The sequence below is a fragment of the Bubalus kerabau genome, chromosome 21 (assembly GCF_029407905.1).
Source record: "Bubalus kerabau isolate K-KA32 ecotype Philippines breed swamp buffalo chromosome 21, PCC_UOA_SB_1v2, whole genome shotgun sequence".
Taxonomy (NCBI): domain Eukaryota; kingdom Metazoa; phylum Chordata; class Mammalia; order Artiodactyla; family Bovidae; genus Bubalus; species Bubalus kerabau.
This window is the reverse complement of record NC_073644.1, coordinates 24,254,365-24,277,572: the sequence shown is the minus strand read 5'-3', so window position 1 is coordinate 24,277,572 and position 23,208 is coordinate 24,254,365. Positions and strand designations below refer to the sequence as shown.

The following is a 23,208-nucleotide window of genomic DNA, read 5'->3' as shown; positions in this document are numbered from 1 at the left end:
CATGAAGTTGTCCAGTTTTCCCACCATTTATTGAAGAGACTATATTTTCTCCATTTTACATTCTTGCCCCCTGCGTTTTAGCTTGCCTGCATGCCTGCTAAGTCACTTCAGTCGTGTCCAACTCTTGCATTGGTGATATAAGCGCGGGTTCATTTCTGGACTCTATTCTATTTCACTGATCTGTGTGTTTGTTTTTGTGCCATCCCGTATTTTTGGATTACTATAGCTTGATAGTATAGTTTGAAATCGGGAAGTGTGATACTTGCAGCTTTATTCTTCTTTCTGAAGATTGCTTTGGCTATTTAGGGTCTGTTTGAGTTATATACAAATTTTAGGATTATTTCATCTAGATCTGTTGAAATAGGCTTTTGGTATCTTGATAGGAATTGCATTACATCTATTGATGTGTTCGGTAGTATGATCATTTTAATAATATAGTGCTTCCAATGCATGAGTCTCATATCTTTCCATCTGTTTGTGTCATCTTCAATTTCTTTCATCAATGTCTTGTAGCTTTCTGAGTACATGTGTTTACCACTCTGGGTAGGTATCTTGTTCTTTTTAATACAATTGTAAATGGAATTATTTTTTTAATTTCTCCTTCTGGTAGTTCATTATTAGTATAGAAATGTAACAGATTTCTGTATGTTAATTTTGTATGCTGCAACTTCACTGAAGTAATTTATTATTTCTAATTGTTTTTGGTGGAGTCTTCAGGGTTTTCTACATATCTTCATCTGCAAACAGTGACAATTTTATTTCTTTTTTCCAATTTGGATGCCTTTTATGTCTTTTTCTTCTATGATTGCTGTGGCTAGCACTTATTAGTTAAATAAAAGAGGCAAGAGTGGGCTTCCTTGACTTGATCCTGACCTTAGAGGAAATGCGTTCAGTTTTTTACCATTAAGTATGATTGTTCTTGGAGAAGGCAGTGGCCACCCCACTCCAGTACTCTTGCCTGGAAAATCCCATGGATGGAGGAGCCTGGTAGGCTGCAGTCCATGGGGTCGCTAAGAGTCGGACACGACTCAGTGACTTCTTTCACTTTTCACTTTCATGCATTGGAGAAGGAAATGGCAACCCACTCCAGTGTTCTTGCCTGGAGAATCCCAGGGACGGGGGAGCCTGGTGGGCTGCCATCTATGGGGTCGCACAGAGTCGGACACGACTGAAGCAACTTAGCAGCAGCAGCATGATTGTTCTATGGGTTTGTCATAAATGGCATCTATTGTGTTGAGATATGTTTCCTCTATACCACTGGATTGAGAGTTTATCATAACTGGGTATTGAATTTTGTCAAAAGACTTTTCTGCATCTATTGAAATAATCATATACTTTTACCATTTTGTTAATTGGTGTATCATGTTGAGTGATTTGTGGGTATTGAATCATCTTTGCATCATTGGACTAAATCCCACTTGATCATGGTGTATTATTTTAATGTATTATTGAATTCAGCTTCCTAATCTTTTTTTTTTTTTTTTGAGGTTTTTTTGTCTTCTTTGTAACTTTGTTGTTCTAGTGTTTCATGGCCCAGAATTCTTCCTGAAAAGAACCTTCAGATCTTTGGTGGTGCAGTGAAAATAATACCAATCTAAAAAATCAGAAAACCAAGATTGTAACACAGGTTCTGACACCCTTTGTTCACTGAACCTGAGCCAAAAGATTTTTGCATCTATGTTCATTAGGGATGTTGCCCTGTAATTTTCTTTTCTTTCTTTTTTTTTTAGTGTCTTTGTCAGATTTTAGTATTTTATGAATACTATATCCCCTTATATTTATCCCTTTATTATTATATAATGTCCTTCTTTGTCTTTTATTATAGACTTTATATTAAAGTCTACTTAGTCTGAAATGAATATTGCTATTTCAACTTTCCATTCATTTCTAATTGCATGGAATATCTTTTTCCAAGTCCTCACTTTCAGTCTCTGTGTGTCTTTAGATATGAAGACAGCCTCTTGCAGGCAGCATATAGTGGGTCTTGTCTTTTTTATACATTCAGCCATCCTATGTCTTTTGATTGGAGCATTCAGTCCATTTACATTCACAGTGATTATTGTTAGCCATGTATTTATTGCCATCTTGCTAATTATTTTCTGGTAGTTTTGTAGCTCTTTTCTGTACTTTTCTTCTCTTGATCTCGTCCTTGGTGATTTGATGATTGTCTTTAGTGTTAGTTTTGGGTTCCTTTCTCTTTACTTTTGTGGATCTGTTAAAGGTTTTTGACTTGTGGTTACCATAAAGTTCCTAAATATTGACATATATATAAGCTGATAGTCCTTAACTTTGAGTGCATTCTAAAAGCACCATGAATCTTTACTCTACCACCACATCTTATGTTTTTGATGTTTTATTTTACATCTTTAGCTTTGAGTACCCCTTAACTACTTATTGTAGTTATAGCTGACTTTATTGCTTTTGTCATTTAACCTTCATACTGGCTTTTTAAGTGGCTAGTCCACTCCCTTTACTATTTTTTTACCTTTACCAGTGAGTTCTTTTTTTCATATATATATATTTTTTCTTTTTTCTACTATGGCCTTTTCTTTTTTACTTAAAAAAGGCCCTTTAACAAATTATAGTTTAAAATACAATTTACCAAAATTAATACCAACTTACAAAAAGAAGTAGAGTATTGGAGTAGCTTTATATTTATTAATTAATTGAATTTATTATAAAAAACTCCCAGAGAAAACCTCAGCATAAGATGATTTCATTAGTAAATTCTATTAAATATTTAAGAAAGAAATAATATCAATCTTACACAAACTCTTTCAGAACACAAAGGCTAAAGGCACAGTTCCAACTTGTTTTATGAAACCAGCATAACCCTAATGCCAAAGACCTTATATGAATATAAATCAAATTAAACTATACATAAATAAATCATGAAAAACTATGGTTTAATCCCAGGAATACAAAGTTTGTTAACAATTCAAAGACCAATCAGTATAACCCACCATATCCAGATAGTAAAGAAAAAAAAAGACTATCTCAACTGATGCAAAGAAAGCATCTGACAACATTCAATACCCATTCATTATGAAAAAAAAAAATGTTTGTAACCTTCAGCATATGAGGAACAAAGGAGAATTTGCTTAATTTTATTGTATGTATCTGTAAAAAATTTACAACTACTTAATTCTTAATAGTAAAACACTATACATATTTTCCCTAATACTGGAAAGAAAGTACGTTTCTCTGCTCTTGCCACTTCTGTTGTATTGGAGGTCTTTGTCAGTTCAATAAGGGAAGAAAAATAAACACAAGACACATAAGTTGAAAAGGAAGAACATATATATACCCTTATTCTCAGATGGCATGATCATTTGTACAGAAAAAACTAAGGAATCAACTACAAAAAACAACCCAGATCTAATTTATGAGTTTAACTCTGATTCTCAAAAACTAATGTGTGAGTTTAACTAAGTCTTACTAACATACTAACAGCAAATATTGGGAAAGTGAATTTAAAAATAGTCTCATTTACAATACCATCAAAAGCATAAAATATTTGGAATAAATTTCATAAAAGACATGTAAGCCCTGTACAGTGAAAACAACTAAACACTGCAAAAATAAATTAAAGACCTAAATAAATGGAGATATAGACTACATTTATGGATTTAAATTCAATATTGCCAAGGTATTAATTCTCCCCACAATGATCTTCCTACAATTCAATGTAAATAGGCTTCTTATAGAAATTGGCTGCTGCTGCTGCTGCTAAGTCACTTCAGTTGTGTCTGACTCTGTGTGACCCCATAGACGGCAGCCCACCAGGCTCCCCCATCCCTGGGATTCTCCAGGCAAGAACACTGGAGTGGGTTGCCATTTCCTTCTCCAATGCATGAAAGTGAAAAGTGAAAGTGAAGTCGCTCAGTCGTGTCTGACTCTTAGCGACCCCATGGACTGCAGCCCACCAGGCTCCTCCATCCATGGGATTTTCCAGGCAAGAGTACTGGAGTGGGCTGCCATTGCCTTCTCCAATAGAAACTGGCAGGACAATTCTAAAATGTATGTGGAAAAGACAAGGATTTGCAATAGACAAAGCTGGAGCACTTACACTAACGTCAGTTTATTACAAAATTATAGAAATTATGACAGTATGGTGGACTTCTCCGGTGGTACAGTGGATAAGAATCCGTCTGCCAATGCAGGGGACATGGGTTCAATCCCTGGTCCAAGAAGATCCTACATGCTGCTGAGCAACTAAGCCTGTGTGCCACAACTACTGAGCCTGCCAGCTGCAGCTACTGAAGTGTGTGCACTTAGAGCCTTTACTCTGCAACAGGAGAAGCCACTGCAGTGAGAAGTCCGTGAACCATGACGAAGAGTAGCCCCTGCTCATGGCAATGAGAGAAAGCCCAGGCGCAATGACAAAGATCCAGCACAGCCAAAAATTATTAAATACATACATACATAAATAAAGATAAATAAATAAGCTATGTGTTCTATTAAATAAAAAGACAGTATGGTATCTCCATAAGGGTAGACAAATAGATCCATACAACAGACTAGAAAGTCTAGAAATATACCAACAGCTAATGATCAATTGGTTTTGACAAAAGTATTAGATAAAGTCAATGCAGGAAGGCAAGTCTTTACAACAAATGTTACTGAAACTACTCACACCCCTCCCTCATACTACACAAAAATTAATCTGAGATGGCTCATTGACCTAAACATCAAAATGAAATTACCAACTGTTTAGAAGAAAATATAGGAGGATATCTTATGATTTAGGGCTAGATGAGCAGTAACCATACAAGAAAAAAAAATGCAAAACTTAACAAATTAGGTTTCATCCAAATTAAAACTTCTGTTCATTAAAAGACACCATTAAGAAAATACATAGTTAAGATTTTTATTAAGAATATATAATAAACTCATACAATTTGATAACAAAAATGAAGACAATTTTTCAAGTGGACAAGATGTGAAAAGACATTTCACAATGGTAGTCATGCCTATGGCCAGTAAGCCCATGAAAAGTGCTCAATATTATTATTCACCAGTCAAGTGACTACTGAAGCCGCAAAGAGATACTACTCTACGTCCATTACAATGGTTCAAAAGTTAAAAGACTGACAATACCAAATATTAGCAAAACTGTATAGAACGCTCATACACTCTTGATGAGAATTCAAAATGGTGCAAATACCTTGGAAAAACATTTGGGCCATTCTTATAAAGTTAAACATGCTGTTTGAAATTCTACTCTACTTTATTGCAAGAAAAGTGAAAACACTGGCTACAAAAAGACTTGTATAAGAATGTTAATCACAGCTCTATTTATGATAGACAAAAACTGGAAACAGTCCAGTGTCCATCAACAGGTGAATGAATAAACAAAGTGCAGTATAACTATAAAATGGAATAAAACCCAGCAAAAAAAGCAATAAAAGAAGTACATACTATTTCTTTCCATTAATGTGAAGTTTTAGAAAGTCATAACTCATCTATGTGAAAAGTGTTTATTATATAATTTGTATGAAATTCTGGAAAGGTAAAATTAAAATATGGTAAGAAGAAGAAGGAGAGGGAGGGGAAGGAAAAAGGGAGGGAGAGGAAGGAAGGGCTTCTCTCATAGCTCAGTTGGTAAAGAATCTGCCTGCAGTGCAGGAGATCCTGGTTCAATTCCTGGGTTGGGAAGATCCCCTGGAGAAGGGAAGGGCTACCCACTCCAGTTTTCTGGTCTGGAGAATTCCATGGACTATAGTCCATGGGGTCACAAAGAGTTGGACACGGCTGAGTGACTTTAACTTCACTTCAAGGAGAAGGAAAGTGGTGGCCTCTTTGAGGGGCAACTGACACAGAAAGATTACTTGGGGGACTAGGGTGACTCCTGGGATGCTGGAAATCTTGATAGTCTGTAGTTCATCTTCCAGGGGGCTGGAAACATTCTATATCTTGATAGGAGAATATTCATTTTAAGTTGTACATTTAAGATTTATACATTTCAACATGCCTTTAAGAATGTTTAAAATTACTATAATTGAAGGGGGTAGAGAGAGGCAGAGATGGCACAAGAAACTGAGAGTTGCTGTGTGATGGAAGTCTGAAGGTTCATTATAGTATGGTGATTATTTTGTATATGTTTGAGATTTTTCATGATAAAAAATTTAAATCAATAAATAAACACAAGAAACTCACTGCCAACAGTTGTCAACTCATGGCCAATCTATTTTATTTTCAACCCCCTTCAACTTCCTTTCCTTCCAGTATGATTCTGTGGCAAATCCATACTGAACCCCTGCTCTGTTGCCAGTGTCTACGCTGGGGTCCGCATCAACAGCAACAGAAAGGACAGACCAAGTTCTGCTGTCAAGGTATTCAGAAAGAGGCCAGGTAACCCATGAATGAATAAAGCAATTTCAGATAGTGAGGTTACTATGACAATAGAAACCAGTAAAGGCAGAGAGTGACTTGGTGGGTGGTCCAGAAGCAGCTCTTTATTGGGGTGGTCAAAGAATGCCTTTCTGAGACAGTGATGTCTGAGACAAGATTGAATGAGGAGGAAAAGTAGCTGTGGGAAGGATCCTCATTCAAAGCCAAGGGCTTGGGTGGATCTGAGCAGGCCATGTTAAGTGATAGAGAGAAGGCTGGCATGGCAGGACAGGAGTGAGTCCCTGGTAGCTCAGCTGGTAAAGAATCCACCAGAAATGCAGGAGACTGGTTTGATTCCTGGGTCAGGAAGATACACTGGAGAAGGGATAGGCTACCCACTCCAGTATTCAAGGGCTTCCCTGATGGCTCAGATGGTAAAGAATCCGCCTGCGATATGGGAGACCTGGGTTTGATCCCTGGGTTGGGAAGATCCCCTGGAGGAGGGCATGGGAATCCACTCCAGTATTCTGGCCTGGAGAATCCCACGGTCAGAGGAACCTGGTGGGATAGGTGGGCTACAGTCCATGGAGTCGCAGAGTCAGACATGACTGAGCACCTAAGCACAGCACAGGTGAGACAAGGTGAGGTCTGAGGTGGGACACTGACCAGCCACGTGGGCCCTGGAGAGGATGCCAGGAGCTTGTGTTCCAAGTGCAATGAGGAGCTTGCAGAGGATGCTCCAGGTCCCCCCAAATGATTTACAGTTTAAGAAGGTCACTTAGCCCAGTGAAGAATGGACTGGGAGAAAGGAAGCAGGAAAAGAATGTTGGGGGCCAAGGTAGGGGTGCAAGTAAAAGAAGAGAGGGTGGCCAAGGTGTGGGGAGAAGTGTGCAGTATTGGGATTTGTGAAGGGTGGGGAGCCCTATAGCGGGTGGGAAGAGGAAGCAGGTTCTTGGTGGGGCTGAGAAGGAAGGAGACTGGGCGGGAGGGCCGGTTGTGGGGGGGAAGGCAAGAGTGACTTCTGGGCCGCATGATGCCTGAGAAGACAAGTTGTGATGCAAGTAAAGGTCCTGCTTGAAGGATTGGGATACAGGAGTGCAGTGCTCAGAGCAGACAGAAGAGGAATAACTGAAATAAAGTGCGCCGGGGGCCAGAAGAATGCGTGCAAGTGCACATATGGCACAGTTCTCCTCTTCTGCTTTACTGGCTGGTGAAAGAGACGAAGGGACACCGACCCAGGGGAGGGGTTGGATCACTGGGTCAGGAAGATCCCCTAGAGAAGGGAATGGCAACCCACTCCAGTACTCTTGCCTGGAGAACCCGACAGACAGAGGAGCCTGAACGGCTATAGTCCCTGGAGTCGCAGAGTCGGACACCACTGAGCGACCAAACACTGACAATTAAACAGATAAGAGAATCTAGAAGTAGCTGCAACTTTATTTCTAAAAACTCATACAGAGGAACTGTCATTTCATCTATGCCATGGGGTTGCAAGAATTACGTGAGTTCACATAAATAAGATGCTTTAAAAAGTGCCTGGTGCATATTCAGTGCTCACTGCATATTTTTTAAGCTTCAATTCCAGAAGAAAAGGACTAGGGAGGAATCTTTGCATATCTGGGATCTTTGTCCATCTGGAAAAAAATTCAGTTAGATGCTCTACCTCATACTTAAGTGAAAATATATTTCATATGGATTAAATGTGTACATGGAAGAAATCAAGCTAGAAAAGTATGAGAAAAACATTTGGATGAATAGTCAGTTGTCTAGCTTCAGCATAATAAAGTAACCAAAACAAGACCAGGAGCTGAATGTGGCTCAGATCATGAACTCCTTATTGCCAAATTCAGACTGAAATTGAAGAAAGTAGGGAAAACCACTAGACCATTCAGGTATGACCTAAATCAAATCCCTTATGATTATGCAGTGGAAGTGAGACATAGATTTAAGGGCCTAGATCTGATAGAGTGCCTGATGAACTATGGAATGAGGTTCATGACATGGTACAGGAGACAGGGATCAAAACCATCCCCATGGAAAAGAAATGCAAAAAAGCAAAATGGCTGTCTGAGGAGGCCTTACAAATAGCTGTGAAAAGAAGAGAAGTGAAAAGCAAAGGAGAAAAGGAAAGATATAAACATCTGAATGCAGAGTTCCAAAGAATAGCAAGAAGAGATAAGAAAGCCTTCCTCAGCGATCAATGCAAAGAAATAGAGGAAAACAACAGAATGGGAAAGACTAGAGATCTCTTCAAGAAAATTAGAGAAATCAAGGGGACATTTCATGCAAAGATGGGCTCGATAAAGGACAGAAATGGTATGGACCTAACAGAAGCAGAAGATATTAAGAAGAGATGGCAAGAATATACAGAAGAACTGTACAAAAAAGATCTTCACGACCCAGATAATCACGATGGTGTGATCACTGACCTAGAGCCAGACATCCTGGAATGTGAAGTCAAGTGGGCCTTAGAAAGCATCACTACGAACAAAGCTAGTGGAGGTGATGGAATTCCAGTTGAGCTATTTCAAATCCTGAAAGATGATGCTGTAAAACTGCTGCACTCAATATGCCAGCAAATTTGGAAAACTCAGCAGTGGCCACAGGACTGGAAAAGGTCAGTTTTCATTTCAATCCCAAAGAAAGGCAATGCCAAAGAATGCTCAAACTACCGCACAATTGCACTCATCTCACATGCTAGTAAAGTAATGCTCAAAACTCTCCAAGCCGGGCTTCAGCAATATGTGAACCATGAACTTCCTGATGTTCAAGCTGGTTTTAGAAAAGGCAGAGGAACCAGTGATCAAATTGCCAACATCTGCTGGATCATGGGAAAAGCAAGAGAGTTCCAGAAAAACATCTATTTCTGCTTTATTGACTATGCCAAAGCCTTTGACTGTGTGGATCACTATCAACTGTGGAGAATTCTGAAAGAGATGGGAATACCAGAGCACCTGACCTGCCTCTTGAGAAATCTGTATGCAGGTCAGGAAGCAACCGTTAGAACTGGACATGGACCAACAGACTGGTTCCAAATAGGAAAAGGAGTACGTCAAGGCTGTATATTGTCACCCTGCTTATTTAACTTATATGCAGAGTACATCATGAGAAATGCTGGACTGGAAGAAACACAAGCTGCAATCAAGATTGCCGGGAGAAATATCAATAACTTCAGATATGCAGATGACACCACCCTTATGGCAGAAAGTGAAGAGGAACTAAAAAGCCTCTTGATGAAAGTGAAAGTGGAAAGTGAAAAACTTGGCTTAAAGCTCAACATTCAGAAAACAAAGATCATGGCATCCGGTCCCAGCACTTCATGGGAAATAGATGGGGAAACAGTGGAAACAGTGTCAGACTTTATCTTTTTGGGCTTCAAAATCACTGCCGATGGTGACTGCAGCCATGAAATTAAAAGACGCTTACTCCTTGGAAGAAAAGTTATGACCAACCTAGATAGCATATTCAAAAGCAGAGACATTACTTTGCCAACAAAGGTTCGTCTAGTCAAGGCTATGGTTTTACCTGTGGTCATGTATGGATGTGAGAGTTGAACTGTGAAGAAGGCTGAGTGCCGAAGAATTGATGCTTTTGAACTGTGGTGTTGGAGAAGACTCTTGAGAGTCCCTTGGACTGCAAGGAGATCCAACCAGTCCATTCTGAAGGAGATCAGCCCTGGGATTTCTTTGGAGGGAATGATGCTAAAGCTGAAACTCCAGTACTTTGGCCACCTCATGCGAAGAGTTGACTCATTGGAAAAGACTCTGATGCTGGGAGGGATTGGGGGCAGGAGGAGAAGGGGATGACAGAGGATGAGATGGCTGGATGGCATCACTGACTCGATGGACGTGAGTCTGAGTGAACTCCAGGAGTTGGTGATGGACAGGGAGGCCTGGCGTGCTGCGATTCATGGGGTCGTGAAGAGTTGGACACGACTGAGTGACTGAACTGAACTGAACTGAACTGATGGTTTTTCCAGTGGTCATGTATGGATGTGAGAGTTGGACTGTGAAGAAAGCTGAGCGCCGAAGATTTGATGCTTTTGAACTGTGGTGTTGGAGAAGACTCTTGAGAGTTCCTTGGACTGCAAGGAGATACATCCAGTCCATCCTAAAGGAGATCAGTCCTAGGTGTTCATTGGAAGGACTGATGCTGAAGCTGAAACTCCAATACTTTGGCCACCTCATGTGAAGAGTTGACTCATTGGAAAAGACTCTGATGCTGGGAGGGATTGGGGGCAGGAGGAAAAGGGGACGACAGAGGATGAGGTGGTTGGATGGCATCACTGATTCGATGGACATGAGTTTGGGTGAACTCCGGAAGTTAGTGATGGACAGGGAGGCCTGGCGTGCTGTGATTCGTGGGGTCGCAAAGAGTCGGACACGACTGAGCGACTGAACTGAACTGAACTGAATACATACTGTTGGGGAAATGGCAACCCACTCCAGTATTCTTGCCTGGAGAATCCCATGGACAGAGGAACCTATCAAGCTACAGTCCATGGGGTCGTAGAGAGTCAGACATGACTGAGCGACTTCACTTTCACTTTCACTTTAAAGCTATACAGAAAACCCAGACTGACTTATGAAGAGTCTAAACACATATAAAATCTTGGGGGGCAAAATGCTATAAACCTTCCAAGTATAAAAGTTAAGTAAGGAGCTGGATATTGCACATAGAGATGGCATCACCTGGAATTTGAGAAGCTGCACGAGGGTATTGGAGGCCTGACAATAGGCGAGAACAAACTAAGAGGGGAGAATTCCAGGAATGTATTCCACATAGCCAGCCAAAATAAAGCTTTAAGGTTAAAAATAAAGCAAAACCAGTTACCACCAACCTTAAGAAGATAAACATTGTGAATGATGAAAAAGTTAACAGAGTGAATAAAGCTTTTATAGATATACAAAGGGAACTGGCAAACTTCTCAAAAGGCCTTTCCCTTGAACCCCTGCAGAAACAACTGATATCTCAGCAGTGTCATGAAAATGTACCAGTTAATGTTGATGAAGCTACAAGATTAATGGCTCACTTGTAATACACTGATGATGCATCAAATTCCCCAAAAAGACCAATAAATTTAATATTTTATACAAGAAAAAAAAAGTTAAGTAAGGAAACATTGCATCATAAATGACAAGCAGAGGATGAATTTCACCAAAATACAAAGATTCCCAGAAATTGATAAACAACTCAATGAAGATTACTTTTCACAAAAGAAAATGCAAACCATCAAGAAATAAATGAAAAGAGGCTTTATCTCAGTGGTATTTAAGTAAGCTAATGACCTTCACCTTTTCACCTATCCAATTTGACCCAGCTTTCTCAGATATTGATGCTGGGAGTGTGAATTGCTACAACCTTTCTTGGATGATCTAGGAAATTAAAATATGGATATCATTCCACTCAGTAATTTCTCTTTTAGGAATTCAGACAAAGGAAATAAAAAGCATTAGTATATACAAAATGGCAACCCACTCCAGTGTTCTTGCCTGGAGAATCCCAGGGACGGGGAGCCTGGTGGGCTGCCATCTATGGGGTCGCACAGAGTCGGACACGACTGAAGCGACTTAGCAGCAGCAGCATATACAAGATATTGCTGCTGCACTATTAGAACTAGCAAAGCACTGAAAAAAACTGAATGTTCATCGATAGGAAAATGGTTAAATAAATTATGGTTCATTACATTTTGTCATATTGTCAGCTATTAAAAGCATGCGAGTATGTATGTGTGTGTGTGTGTGTGTGTGTGTGTATATATATATATATATATATATATATATATATATGTAATCTCCAGTATACTGGAGAGATGTGTGTGACTTGTTGTTAAGGAAAAAGGCAAGTAATGTGGTAAAGGACTAATATTTTACTTTTGGTTTTAGTTTTTTGTATATGTCTTGCTTTGTTGTTGCTGGGTATGTGGTAATGGAGTTTGGGGATATTTATATATTCATCCGGGCATTCCAGGTGGCACTAGTGGTAAAGAACCCACCTGCCAATGCAGGAGACATAAAAGAAGCAGTTTCGACCCCTGAGTTAGGAAGACACCCTGGGGGAGGGCATGACAACCCTCTCGAGTACTCTTGCCTGGAGAATCCCATGGACAGAGGAGGCTGGTGGGCTACAGTCCATAGGGTCACAAAGAGTCAGATATGGCTGAAATGACTTAGCATGCATGCAGGTATTCATACGTGTGCTTATGTGTGTAATGGTACAGAAGGAGAAGAGACCCCACTGCCACTGTTGATCATCTCACAGAAATAGGGTGGAAAGGTGGGAAGAGCATATGTAGTAACTTTTCTTCTGAAAAATTAAAATCTGGTGTTAAATAGATACTTTCTCTTTACAAACTTTTGCATCATGTGACTTCTTTCTGAACTTAAAAATGAAGGATAAATAAGAGTCTAGTATCCAGAATATACCTGGTCATGGCAGCCCTCTGCACTATTCTTGCCTGTAGAGTCCCATAGACAGAAGAGCCTGGTGGGCTACAGTCCTGGTTGCAAATAGAGGGCATGATTGAAGCGACTTAGCACATATGCATGCATCCAGAACACATTTTTTAAAACTGCAACAACTCAACAACAAAAGGCAAACAATCCAATTAAAAACTGGACAAAGAACTGAAACAGACATTTCTTCAAAGATATACAAGTTGCCAACAACACATGAAATGATGCTTAACATCATTATGCAAATCAAACCCACAAAGAGATGTCACTTCACACTTAATAGGATGATTAGAATTAACAAAACAAAACCAGAAGATGAGTGTTGGTGAAGATGTGGAGACGTTGGAATCCTTGTTAAAAATGGAATTACAGTATAAGCCAACAATTACACTGCCAGGTATAAATCCAAAAGAATAGAAACTAACACACCTTCAAGTTCACAGCAGCAGTGTTCACAATAGCCAAAAAGCAGAAACAGCTCACATGTCCATCAATGACTGAAGAGATAAAATTAGGTGTCAATCCTAAAGGAAATCAACCCTGAATGTTTATTGGAAGGACTGATGCTGAAGTTGCAATATTTTGGCCACCTGATGTGAACAGCCAACTTACTGGAAAAGACCTTGATGTTGGGAAAGACTGAAGGCAGGAGGAGAAGGGGATGCAAGAGGATGAGATGTTTGGATGGTATCAATGACTCAATGGACATGAACTTGGGCAAACTCTGGGAGATGGTGAAGGACAGGGAGCCCTGGTGTGCTGCAGTCCATGGGGTTGCAAAGAGTTGGACATGACTTGGTGACAACATATATACACTTCAGTTCAGTTCAGTTGCTCAGTCGTGTCCGACTCTCTGTGACCCCATGAATCGCAGCACACCAGGCCTCCCTGTCCATCACCATCTCCCAGAGTTCACTCAAACTCACGTTTATCACTCATCAGACATGCATCCTCAGGCAAACAACTTAACCTTTCACTGCCTCAATTTCTTTATTCACTGAATGGTATGGTATGGCATGGCATGCTCAGTCGTGTCTGACTCTTTACGATCCCATGGACTGTAGCCCCCCAGGCTCCTCTGAGTCGGTGATGCCATCCAGCCATCTCATCCTATGTCATCCCCTTTTCCTCCTGACCCCAATCCCTCCCAGCATCAGAGTCTTTTCCAATGAGTCAGCTCTTCGCATGAGGTGGCCAAAGTACTGGAGTTTCAGCTTTAGCATCATTCCTTCCAAAGAACACCCAGGGCTGATCTCCTTGCAGTCCAAGGGACTCTCACTGCTCAGCTATAAAAAGGAATGAAGTTCTGATACATAATACAAAGTGTATGAACCTCAAAAACACTATACCAAATGGAAGAAGCCTCACCTGAAAGACCCCATGTATGATTCCATTTACTTGAGGTTGGTGGCTCAGTGGTAAAGAATCTGCCTGCTAATGTAGGGGACATGGGTTCCATCCCTGGAGTGGAAAGATCCCACATACTGTGGAGCAACCAAGCCCCAGCATCACAATTACTGAGCTCACCTGCCTCACCTACTGAAGCGGGCAGAACCTAGAGCCCATACTTGGCAACAACAGAAGTCACCGCAACGAGAAGCACGCGCATGGGAACTAGAGAGTAGTTCCACTTCCTCACTCCCTGCGACTAGAGAAAAGCGTATGCAGCAATGAGGACCCAGCCCAACGAAAAATAAAACAAATTTTAAAAAGCGTTATCAGCGGTTGCCAGGGGCCGGGAGGGAGGGGACAATGGGGAGTAACTCCTAGTGGCGTATGAGGTTTCCCCTACGCTGATACAACTGTTTCCAAACTAGTAACGGTGCAACTTTGCAATTGTACTACACATCACTGAGCTGTGTAGTTAGCCTTAAAATGGCTAACGAGTTAGGTGAATTTCACTTCAATTAAAAACTGAAAAAAAAAATAATAATAAAGATAAGCTCGTTAGCGCCCCTTCCAAGAGCAGGCTGAATTGGAGACCCCAGCGACCCCCTTGTTGGTCCCGCGTCCACCCGCCGCGGCTCAGGTCAAGACCCGGGCTCCCAAGTCTAGAGGCGACGGTGCTGGTGGCGGGCGCACCCTCGGCTCCAGACACTGCCAACCCACCCCAGTCAAGCTACTCCGCTCAGGCTCCCATGTGATGTGATCCTCAGACTGAAAAAAATCTGCCTGCAATTCATGAGACCCAGGTTCGATCCCTGTGTCGGGAAGATCCCCTGGAGAAGGGAATGGCAACCCACTGCATGGACAGAGGAGCCTGCTGGGCTACCGTCCATAGTCTCTAAAAGAGTGGGATGCGACTGAGCGAATAACACTTTCACTTGACTCCCAGCCCGCGGGGACCAGGCGGAACCCAGGGGCGGGGCCAAAGGCGGCAGAAGGGTCGGTCCCCGGACGCCCGCCCGGACGCGGAGGGACCGGAACCCTTCAGCCGAGGGTGCCTGGCTCCAGAGGACGGTCGGATCCGGACGTCAAAGTACGCCGCTTTAGGAAGCCGGCTTCCGGAGTCTCCTTTTTGCAACCGGGTCTCTGCGGCGTGGGATATCGGCGGGGATGAGGCAGAAGCACTACCTTGAGGCCGCGGCGTGGAAACTACAAAATAGCTGCCCGGGCCAGGCCCGCTACCTCCTGTAAGAGAGGAGGGAGGGGAAGCGGGAGGCGAGCGGCAGGCGGGTGTGTCCCGTCCCTTACGAGTGTCTGTCTCTTTTGCAGCTGGGCCTACAGCTCGTCACACGGTAAGGAGGACGCCCGTTGGTTGTGGGTCGGGCTCTAGTGGCCCCGCTCCTTCCCTTCCGCACAACGAACCAGATGATCCAGAGAAATCTGATCGATCCACGGCCATTATAAACCCCCCTCCAGAGGCTTCTCAGTTCCGTAAAAAAAAAAGAAAAAAAACAAAAACAAAAACCGAATGCCTTAACATGACTTACCTTGCCTGACCTTTTATTGGCATTTGACACGATTGATCAATCTACTCGAAGTAGTTTCTTCACTTGGCTTCCAAATCATCACCGAGTTCAACTCCTGCCTCTTTAGCCAGTACTTCTTGATCTGCTTTATTGGCGCCTCCTTCCCCACCCTCCAAATGATGGAGTGTCCCAGGACTCAGCCCTTGGACGTCTTTTCTACCTACGCCCAATTCCTTGATGACAGTTTTTCATGCAGTCTTACGGGTTTTAAATTCTTCATACTGAGGACTTCCAAACTTATATCCCAGTTCAGACGACTCCCCTGAATCCTAGACTCATCCAGATGCATTGACAACTTTTTTGAATGTCACATTAGGCGAAAACTCGAGCTTTATCCCCCAACACGACAACCCCCCTTCCCCAGTTCTTCCCATTTTAGTAACCAGTAACCCCATCCTTAAGATTCATTCAGCCCAAAAACCTAGGAGCCACTCTTGTCTCACTAACAGTCTTCCTCCCCAGGACAATATGCCAGCAAATCCTGTTGGCTTTAAAATGTATCCAACATCTAGCCACCTCTTTCCACATCCCTCTTACCACCCTGTCCAAGCCATCAGTTTCTCTCTTGGATTATTGCCCACAGCTCCCATGCATCTCTACAGTCCAGGCTCAATCCAGCAGTCAGTGTGAGCCTAACGGAAACCTAAGCTAGATTCATGTCAGTTCTCTGCTACAAACTCTGAAATGACCGTCCACCTCAGTAAAAGTGAAGATCTTTATGAGCCCACAGGTGTACCTATGTCACAGGTCTGCATTACCTCTTTGAGCTGCTCTCCCTTTTTCTCACTGAACTTCAACCACTGCCAGGCCCCCATGTTGTGTCATGGCCTTTGCAACTGCCCTTCCAGTACCTGGAAGTCTTACCTCACCTAAGTCTTACCTTACCTACTTGGATTCCTTCCTCATTTCCTTCTGATCTCTTGAAAATGTCACCCCACGAAGCCTTCCCTGGCTTCCCTATTTAAGAAAATATCAGCTATATCAGCAATCCACATTCTCCTTTCCAGTCTTTCTTTTTTCTCCCCAGCACTTAACATTTGGCATTGTGTTCATTGTCTCTCTCCATGAATTGTGCTCTGTTCACCATGGTATCTCCCACAACCAGTGCTTGGCACATAACAGTCTCTCAGTGTGAATGAATTTTACACTTTTCAGAGCTAAGTTACAAGCATGGTCTTTAGCTTTTCAATAGTGCTATTCCTAGCACTTAACACAGGACTTACCCTTAAATATTTATACAGATGGTGTGCCCACCTTCCTTTTCAGCAACATCACCTTCACACTTCATCTTTCCCTAAATAACCATGCTTGCTTTTTTACTGTACTTGTACCCAAAAGCCCTTTACCAATAATAGATGCCTTTTCCAAATACAGGTAAGAGTTTATAGTCATCTACAATGACCTTTGTCAAGCCTCTTTGAAATGTTTCTAGCTAGTCTATATAGAGTTTAATAATTTTCAGGGCATTTTAATCATATTGTTACACTTCTTACCAGTCTTACCTTCATTTCCCTAGGGCTCCCCAAGAACATGAAGTCTATAAAGATAGCAATTCCTTTACTTCCATATTTATGTCTCCAGCCTAGCATGGTAGATGGTCAGTGAATGCTTTCTTGATTGCATAAAGGGCCTGGGGCAAGTCTGTTGTCCTGTTACCTTGTACTGCAGACAAAGCCCAGCTCACAAAACTGATTGTTTAAAAAAGAAAAGTCCCAATATTGTTATTTCATGATAAATGTGTTTGTAAAATTTGTGAGACTTACAGCCTTTTTTTACTTGGTAGCAACAATGAACAACATATCAAAAGAGTGGCTCAGTTCAGTCACTCAGTTGTGTCTGACTGCAACCCCATGGACTGCAGCAAGCCAGGCTTCCCTGTCCATCACCAGCTCCCGGAGCTTGCTCAAACTCATGTCCATCGAGTCAGTGATGCCATTCAATCATCTCATCCTCTGTTGTCCCCTTCTTTCCCCTTCACGTCTTACTGTTGAGCATAATTATTTTCACATCAGCATCAGGGTCTTTTCAAATGAGTCAGTTCTTCGCATCAGGTGGCCAAAGTTTTGGAGTTTCAGCTTCAGCATCAGTCTTTTCAGTGAATATTCATGATTGATTTCCTTTACGATTGACTGGTTTAATCTCCTTGCAGTCCAAGGGACTCTCAAGAGTCTTCTCCAACACCACAGTTCGAAAGTATCAATTCTTCGGCACTCAGCTTTCTTTATGTTTATAGTCCAATTCTCACATCCATACATGACTACTGGAAATACCAGACGGACCTCTGTCGGCAAAGTAACGTCTGCTTTTTAATATAATGTCTAGGTTGGTCAGATTTTCTTCCAAGGAGCAAGAGTCTTTTAATTTCATGGCTGCAGTCACTATTTGCAGTGATTTTGGAGCCTCAAAAAATAAAGTCTGTCACTGTTTCCCCATCTATTTACCACGAAGTGATGGGACCGGATGCCATGATCTTAGTTTTCTGAATGTTGAGTTTTAAGCCACGTTTTTCATTCTCTTCTTTCATCAAGAGACTTTTTAATTCTTGTTTGCTTTCTGCCATAAAGGTGGTGTCATCTGCATAACTGAGGTTATTGATATTTCTCCCGGCAATCTTAATTCCAGCTTGTGCTTTATCCAGCCTGGCATTTCGCATGATGTGAAAAAGGGTGGGGACTTAACCTATCTGTTGCTAAAGAGTGACTCAATAGAACTACAGTGTTTTGTAAAATAAATTTTTGTCATTTTATCTTTGTAGATTCTTATATTTTGAGTTTTGCTTAAGGAAAATTTGTATTTGCTCATATTAAATAATATACTCTTTTGCATCTATAATATTGATAGCTTGTGGTAACAGAATACTCTGATTTGCTGACTTCTGGGTTTTACTTGTGTAATTTTAGATGATAAAAGCACTTTTGAAGGAACATGTCCATACTGTTTCCAGTTGCTTGTTCAGGATAAATCTCGAGTGCGCCTCAAACCCAAGCCCAAACTGACACCCAAAATACAAAAACTTCTGAATCGAGAAGCAAGAAATTATACACTCAGTTTTAAAGAAGCAAAAATTCTGAAAAAGTACAAAGACTCCAAAAGTGTGCTGGTAAGATTTCGATTCCATTCTGTGTAAGTAAACTAGACTTTCTTTCACTTACGATGGTTAAGGTTAAGAATTAGCCTGAATATAACTCAGAGGTTTATAGTAGTATATTTAGATTGTCAAAATATATACATAAGATTTTTTTTCTCGTGATTACTGTTTCATCAAGAGTACAGCTTAGTTTTGTTTTTCAATGTTACCTAAAACCAGACATCATGAACTCTGAATGCCCAGATCTTACTGTTGAACACAGTTATTTTCACAGATTTGAGGATTTCTTGAGCTCACCAGTGTGACGTCATCCGAACTGCAGTTAACCACTAAATATTTTCAGCTAATGGTCCTTTTATTCAGACACAGTAAACTGTATTAGGTATACATAAGGAAAGAGCGTCAAGTATTAGGTACCAGTGTCATTTCTTCAGTCACCCTCTCCATGTCAGAGTATGTATTTACGTCCAACAAAGATAAGTGTGTCTTATGTTCATTCATCAAACATTTATTGAGAATCTTACATTATGCCAAACAGTGTTATATATTGGAGATGTAAAGTGGAATGAAACAACCAAATTAAATTAGTTATGGTTTAGTATGTAGCGACCAGTATTAGATACACTTTATGTGCATGTTCTGTGTTAAACATTTACCAACTATTCCAGTGCCTGGTTACTACTAGGCACTGTGCTGGGCATGGTGGACACTATGACAGATTAGGTCTGGCCTTAGACTACAGTCAGTAACAACTTGGATTGGTTTATTTGCCATATTTACGAGTTTACCGTTGTTGGACAGGTAAGTGCATTTTCATAAAGCAACTTAAACCTCTGTGAATGCATTTTTACCTGCTCATGAACATCAGAGTACTTCTCATAAACTAGTTTGTTAATTTTGTTGAGGCCTGGGCCGAATCTGGTGCCTTGTGAGTCAGGTGTGTAGAAGAGCATTTAGCTGTAAAATGGACCATGTCTTGAACAACGAATCCTGAAAAGAAAGTCAACCTCTATTCCTAATGAAGTGAAGAAGGATGAAAATGTGAGAATTCATATGCCTGGTTTTATAAATTACTTTAGACTTGTATTTATATATAGATTCACTAAGGGTCTGAAGGAGTCAATTATTTTCAGTGATATTTTGCCATATTTTATTGGGAAAAGGCTTGGAATTTTTCTTCAAAAAAAAAAAAAAATGTTATAAAATGTTATAAAGGTATAAATGCCCAGATATTAAAGGGTGTCTTACCTATAAGAATTTAATGAATATACAGTTTATTGGATTAAATTACAAGGAGAAATAAGACTCACTGTTTCTTCTTTTTGTGGCAGTTGATTACTTGTAAAACGTGCAACAGAACAGTTAAACATCATGGAAAAAGCAGAAGCTTTCTGTCAGCACTGAAGAGCAATCCTACCACTCCTACGAGTAAACTCAGCCTGAAGACCCCAGAGAAAAAGACTCCAAGTTCTGCAAACCTAAATCACATGTCTGGTTCCAAAGGCAAGAGCCCAGCATTGATTTTCAGGTATGTTAATCCATTAAGTTATATAAATGGCCATTGCTAACCCCTGAGTTCTAATTTCTCTGTTTAATAAACACTCCCTGAAACTGCCATGCAGTTGAGGAAGTCATCACTGCACTGACTTCCAGGTGTGTTTCTCTACATCCAACCTCTCCCTGGGCCCGTTCCCAACTGCCTCTTAAATATATCCACTTCCCACCCCTGCATGTCCCCAGAGGTAACCACTCAAACCTGCCCATCCTCCTAAATTTCCTTAATCCATAAATGAACATGCCCTTCTAGACATTCTGACCTTACATGGTCGATATAATTGACAGTCCTGCTCCCTCTGTCCTGGCCCAGTTAGTCACCAGTTTCTGTCCATCCTGCCTCCAAGGTGTTTGCAACTGTCCTCTCCTTTTACTCCATGCTGCTGCTGTCTGTTCAGGTCATTATTCATCCTTTGCCAGGATTACTACAATAATTCCCCGAGTCTTCCTGCTTCTAGTTTCAAACCCTTCTAGTCTAATATTTATTAAAAAACACAGTTCTGATTAGAAGCCTGGGGTACCTCACTCTGTACATATGAAAGACACTGGCATGAGTTTCCAGCCCCCACTAGCTGGCACCAATCTGTCTGCCTATCACTTGCCTTAATTCATCCTTTGTGTCACCAAGACAACCAGTCAGGGTTGACTTTCCTGCTCTAAACCTTTATTTTTTGCGGTTTCCCCTGTCAGGAACTCAACAGAACAGGGATTTGTGAAATGATGTGAAGTTAACTATGTGACTGGGCACATGTTTTATTTTCAGTAATCCTCAATACTTTATTCATTATGCTGATTAACAAATTTAACTCTAGTAACTGTGAAAGGAATTTTTAAACATTTTTGTTACAAAAGAGTCTGGTAGCTTCTTGAAATTAAATAACAAAATTCAGCAAAGACTAGATTATTTCTGCTTATTGAGGTTTTTATATGAGGATTGACATTTAAAATTTCAAGTTAGTTTTCTCTGTATTCCTGATTATTTGGTGTTTGATATGATAGGAATTCATCGTGCAAGTTTCTACTTACAGGATATATGCAGATAAAAGAAAATTTAGAATATTTAAAATAATCCACTTGCATTTAGACCAGACTGTTTGTTATGTATATGCAGGAAAGAGAAAGTTGTATCATGTTTATCATGGTTGGGGGGTCAGAAAAGGGATAAGATTGACAAACCCCAAATATTGTTTGGGGGCTGAACAAAGTTGGAGAGAATGAAGTGGAAGGAGGCATAAATACACACATACCAGATGGGGAATCGTTTATTCAGTGGATATTTATAGAGCACCCTCTGTGCTTGGTTCTGTTAAAAAGCACTGGAATATACAGTTCAGTTCAGTTCAGTCGCTCAGTTGTGTCTGACTTTTTGCGACCCCACGAATCACAGCACGCCAGGCCTCCCTGTCCATCACCAACTCCCGGAGTTCACTCAGACTCAACGTCCATCGAGTCAGTGATGCCATCTAGCCATCTCATCCTTTGTCGTCCCCATCTCCTCCTGCCCCCAATCCCTCCCAGCATCAGAGTCTTTTCCAATGAGTCAACTCTTTGCATGAGGTGGCCAGAGTACTGGAGTTTCATCTTTAGCATCATTCCTTCCAAAGAACACTCAGGACTGATCTCCTTTAGAATGGACTGGTTGGATCTCCTTGAAGTCCAAGGAACTCTCAAGAGTCTTCTCCAACACCACAGTTCAAAAGCATCAAATCTTCGGCGCTCAGCTTTCTTCACAGTCCAACTCTCACATCCATACATGCTGCTGCTGCTACTGCTGCTAAGTCGCTTCAGTCGTGTCCAACTCTGTGCGACCCCATAGACAGCAGCCCACCAGGCTCCTCCGTCCATGGGATTTTCCAGGCAAGAGTACTGGAGTGGGGTGCCATTGCCTTCTCCGCATCCACACATGACCACTGGAAAAACCATTGCCTTGACTAGACGGACCTTTGTTGGCAAAGTAATGTCTCTGCTTTTGAATATGCTATCTAGGTTGGTCATAACTTTCCTCCCAAGGAGTAAGCGTCTTTTAATTTCATGGCTGCAGTCACCATCTGCAGTGATTTTGGAGCCCCAAAAAATAAAGTCTGACACTGTTTCCCCATCTATTTCCCATGAAATGATGGGACCAGATGCCATGATCTTCGTTTTGCCCTCTAGAGCTCACCTTGTGTAAAGGTGAAAATACAACAGAATGGTACCTGTATGCATAGGTTGAGATTCTTCACTTTTGAGAAAGGAAGTGGTCTTGAGCTGTGAACTAAAAAATGTTTTTGCAGTCTTTGCTTAGAATTATCATGAATTTTGATGTCAGTCTTACAAGGAACTCAGTCCTAATGAGACTTTGCCTTTAGCTTTCTCTTTCAGGTATGAAAGAAGCTTCTAGACATACCCCTTATACCTCCTTAATGTTGCCGTTAGCCTGTTTAGTGAGATTTTTTTTTTCTTAACAAACTGCGAATGACTTTGCTGGGTACAGCTACTGCTCATGTATGGCCATAATTATTACAGAAGAGCAGAAAATGATTATAGTAGTAGGTATCTAGGCTAGGTAGGAGGAACTGTTGCCATATCTAAGTGTGGCTTTATGTTTCTTTTCAGAACACCTACATCTGGACAGTCAACATCCATTTGTTCCTCAAAGAATGTGAGCAAAACAAAGAAACACTTCTCTCAACTAAAAATGTTGCTTAGTCAGAGTGAATCCAAAAAGAATCCAAAGATGGACTTTAGAAATTTCTTATCTTCTTTGTAAAAGATGGACTATGAAAATAAAAGTTTAATGCAATTTCTGAAACTAAAGTTAGAAAAA

General features: G+C 41.1%; 1 protein-coding gene and 1 pseudogene across 2 annotated transcripts; both read left to right on the top strand.

Moving 5' to 3' along the window:
- Positions 1-4,329: 4,329 nt before the first annotated feature.
- LOC129635735 (ribosomal biogenesis factor-like) lies at positions 4,330-11,371 on the top strand (annotated as a pseudogene).
- Positions 11,372-15,177: 3,806 nt separating this feature from the next.
- C21H18orf21 (chromosome 21 C18orf21 homolog) lies at positions 15,178-23,208 on the top strand. Of its 2 annotated transcripts, XM_055559279.1 has the most exons (5): positions 15,198-15,421; positions 15,504-15,526; positions 18,661-18,860; positions 20,180-20,376; positions 22,998-23,208. In XM_055559279.1, exons 1-5 carry the CDS (start codon positions 15,345-15,347, stop codon positions 23,149-23,151), a joined length of 651 nt encoding a protein of 216 aa, XP_055415254.1. In that variant the 5' UTR covers positions 15,198-15,344; the 3' UTR covers positions 23,152-23,208. The 2 variants fall into 2 exon arrangements, with proteins under 2 accessions (XP_055415255.1, XP_055415254.1); XM_055559280.1 differs by lacking the exon at positions 20,180-20,376 and having other exon boundaries at positions 15,178-15,421.

Coding starts and splice junctions, on each gene's coding strand:
- C21H18orf21 (XM_055559279.1), top strand. CDS start 15,345: ATGAGGCAGAAGCACTACCTTGAGGCCGCGGCGTGGAAACTACAAAAT. Junction 18,861..20,179: donor AAGACTCCAAAAGTGTGCTG/GTAAGATTTCGA, acceptor TTTTTGTGGCAG/TTGATTACTTGTAAAACGTG. Junction 20,377..22,997: donor AGCCCAGCATTGATTTTCAG/GTATGTTAATCC, acceptor GTTTCTTTTCAG/AACACCTACATCTGGACAGT.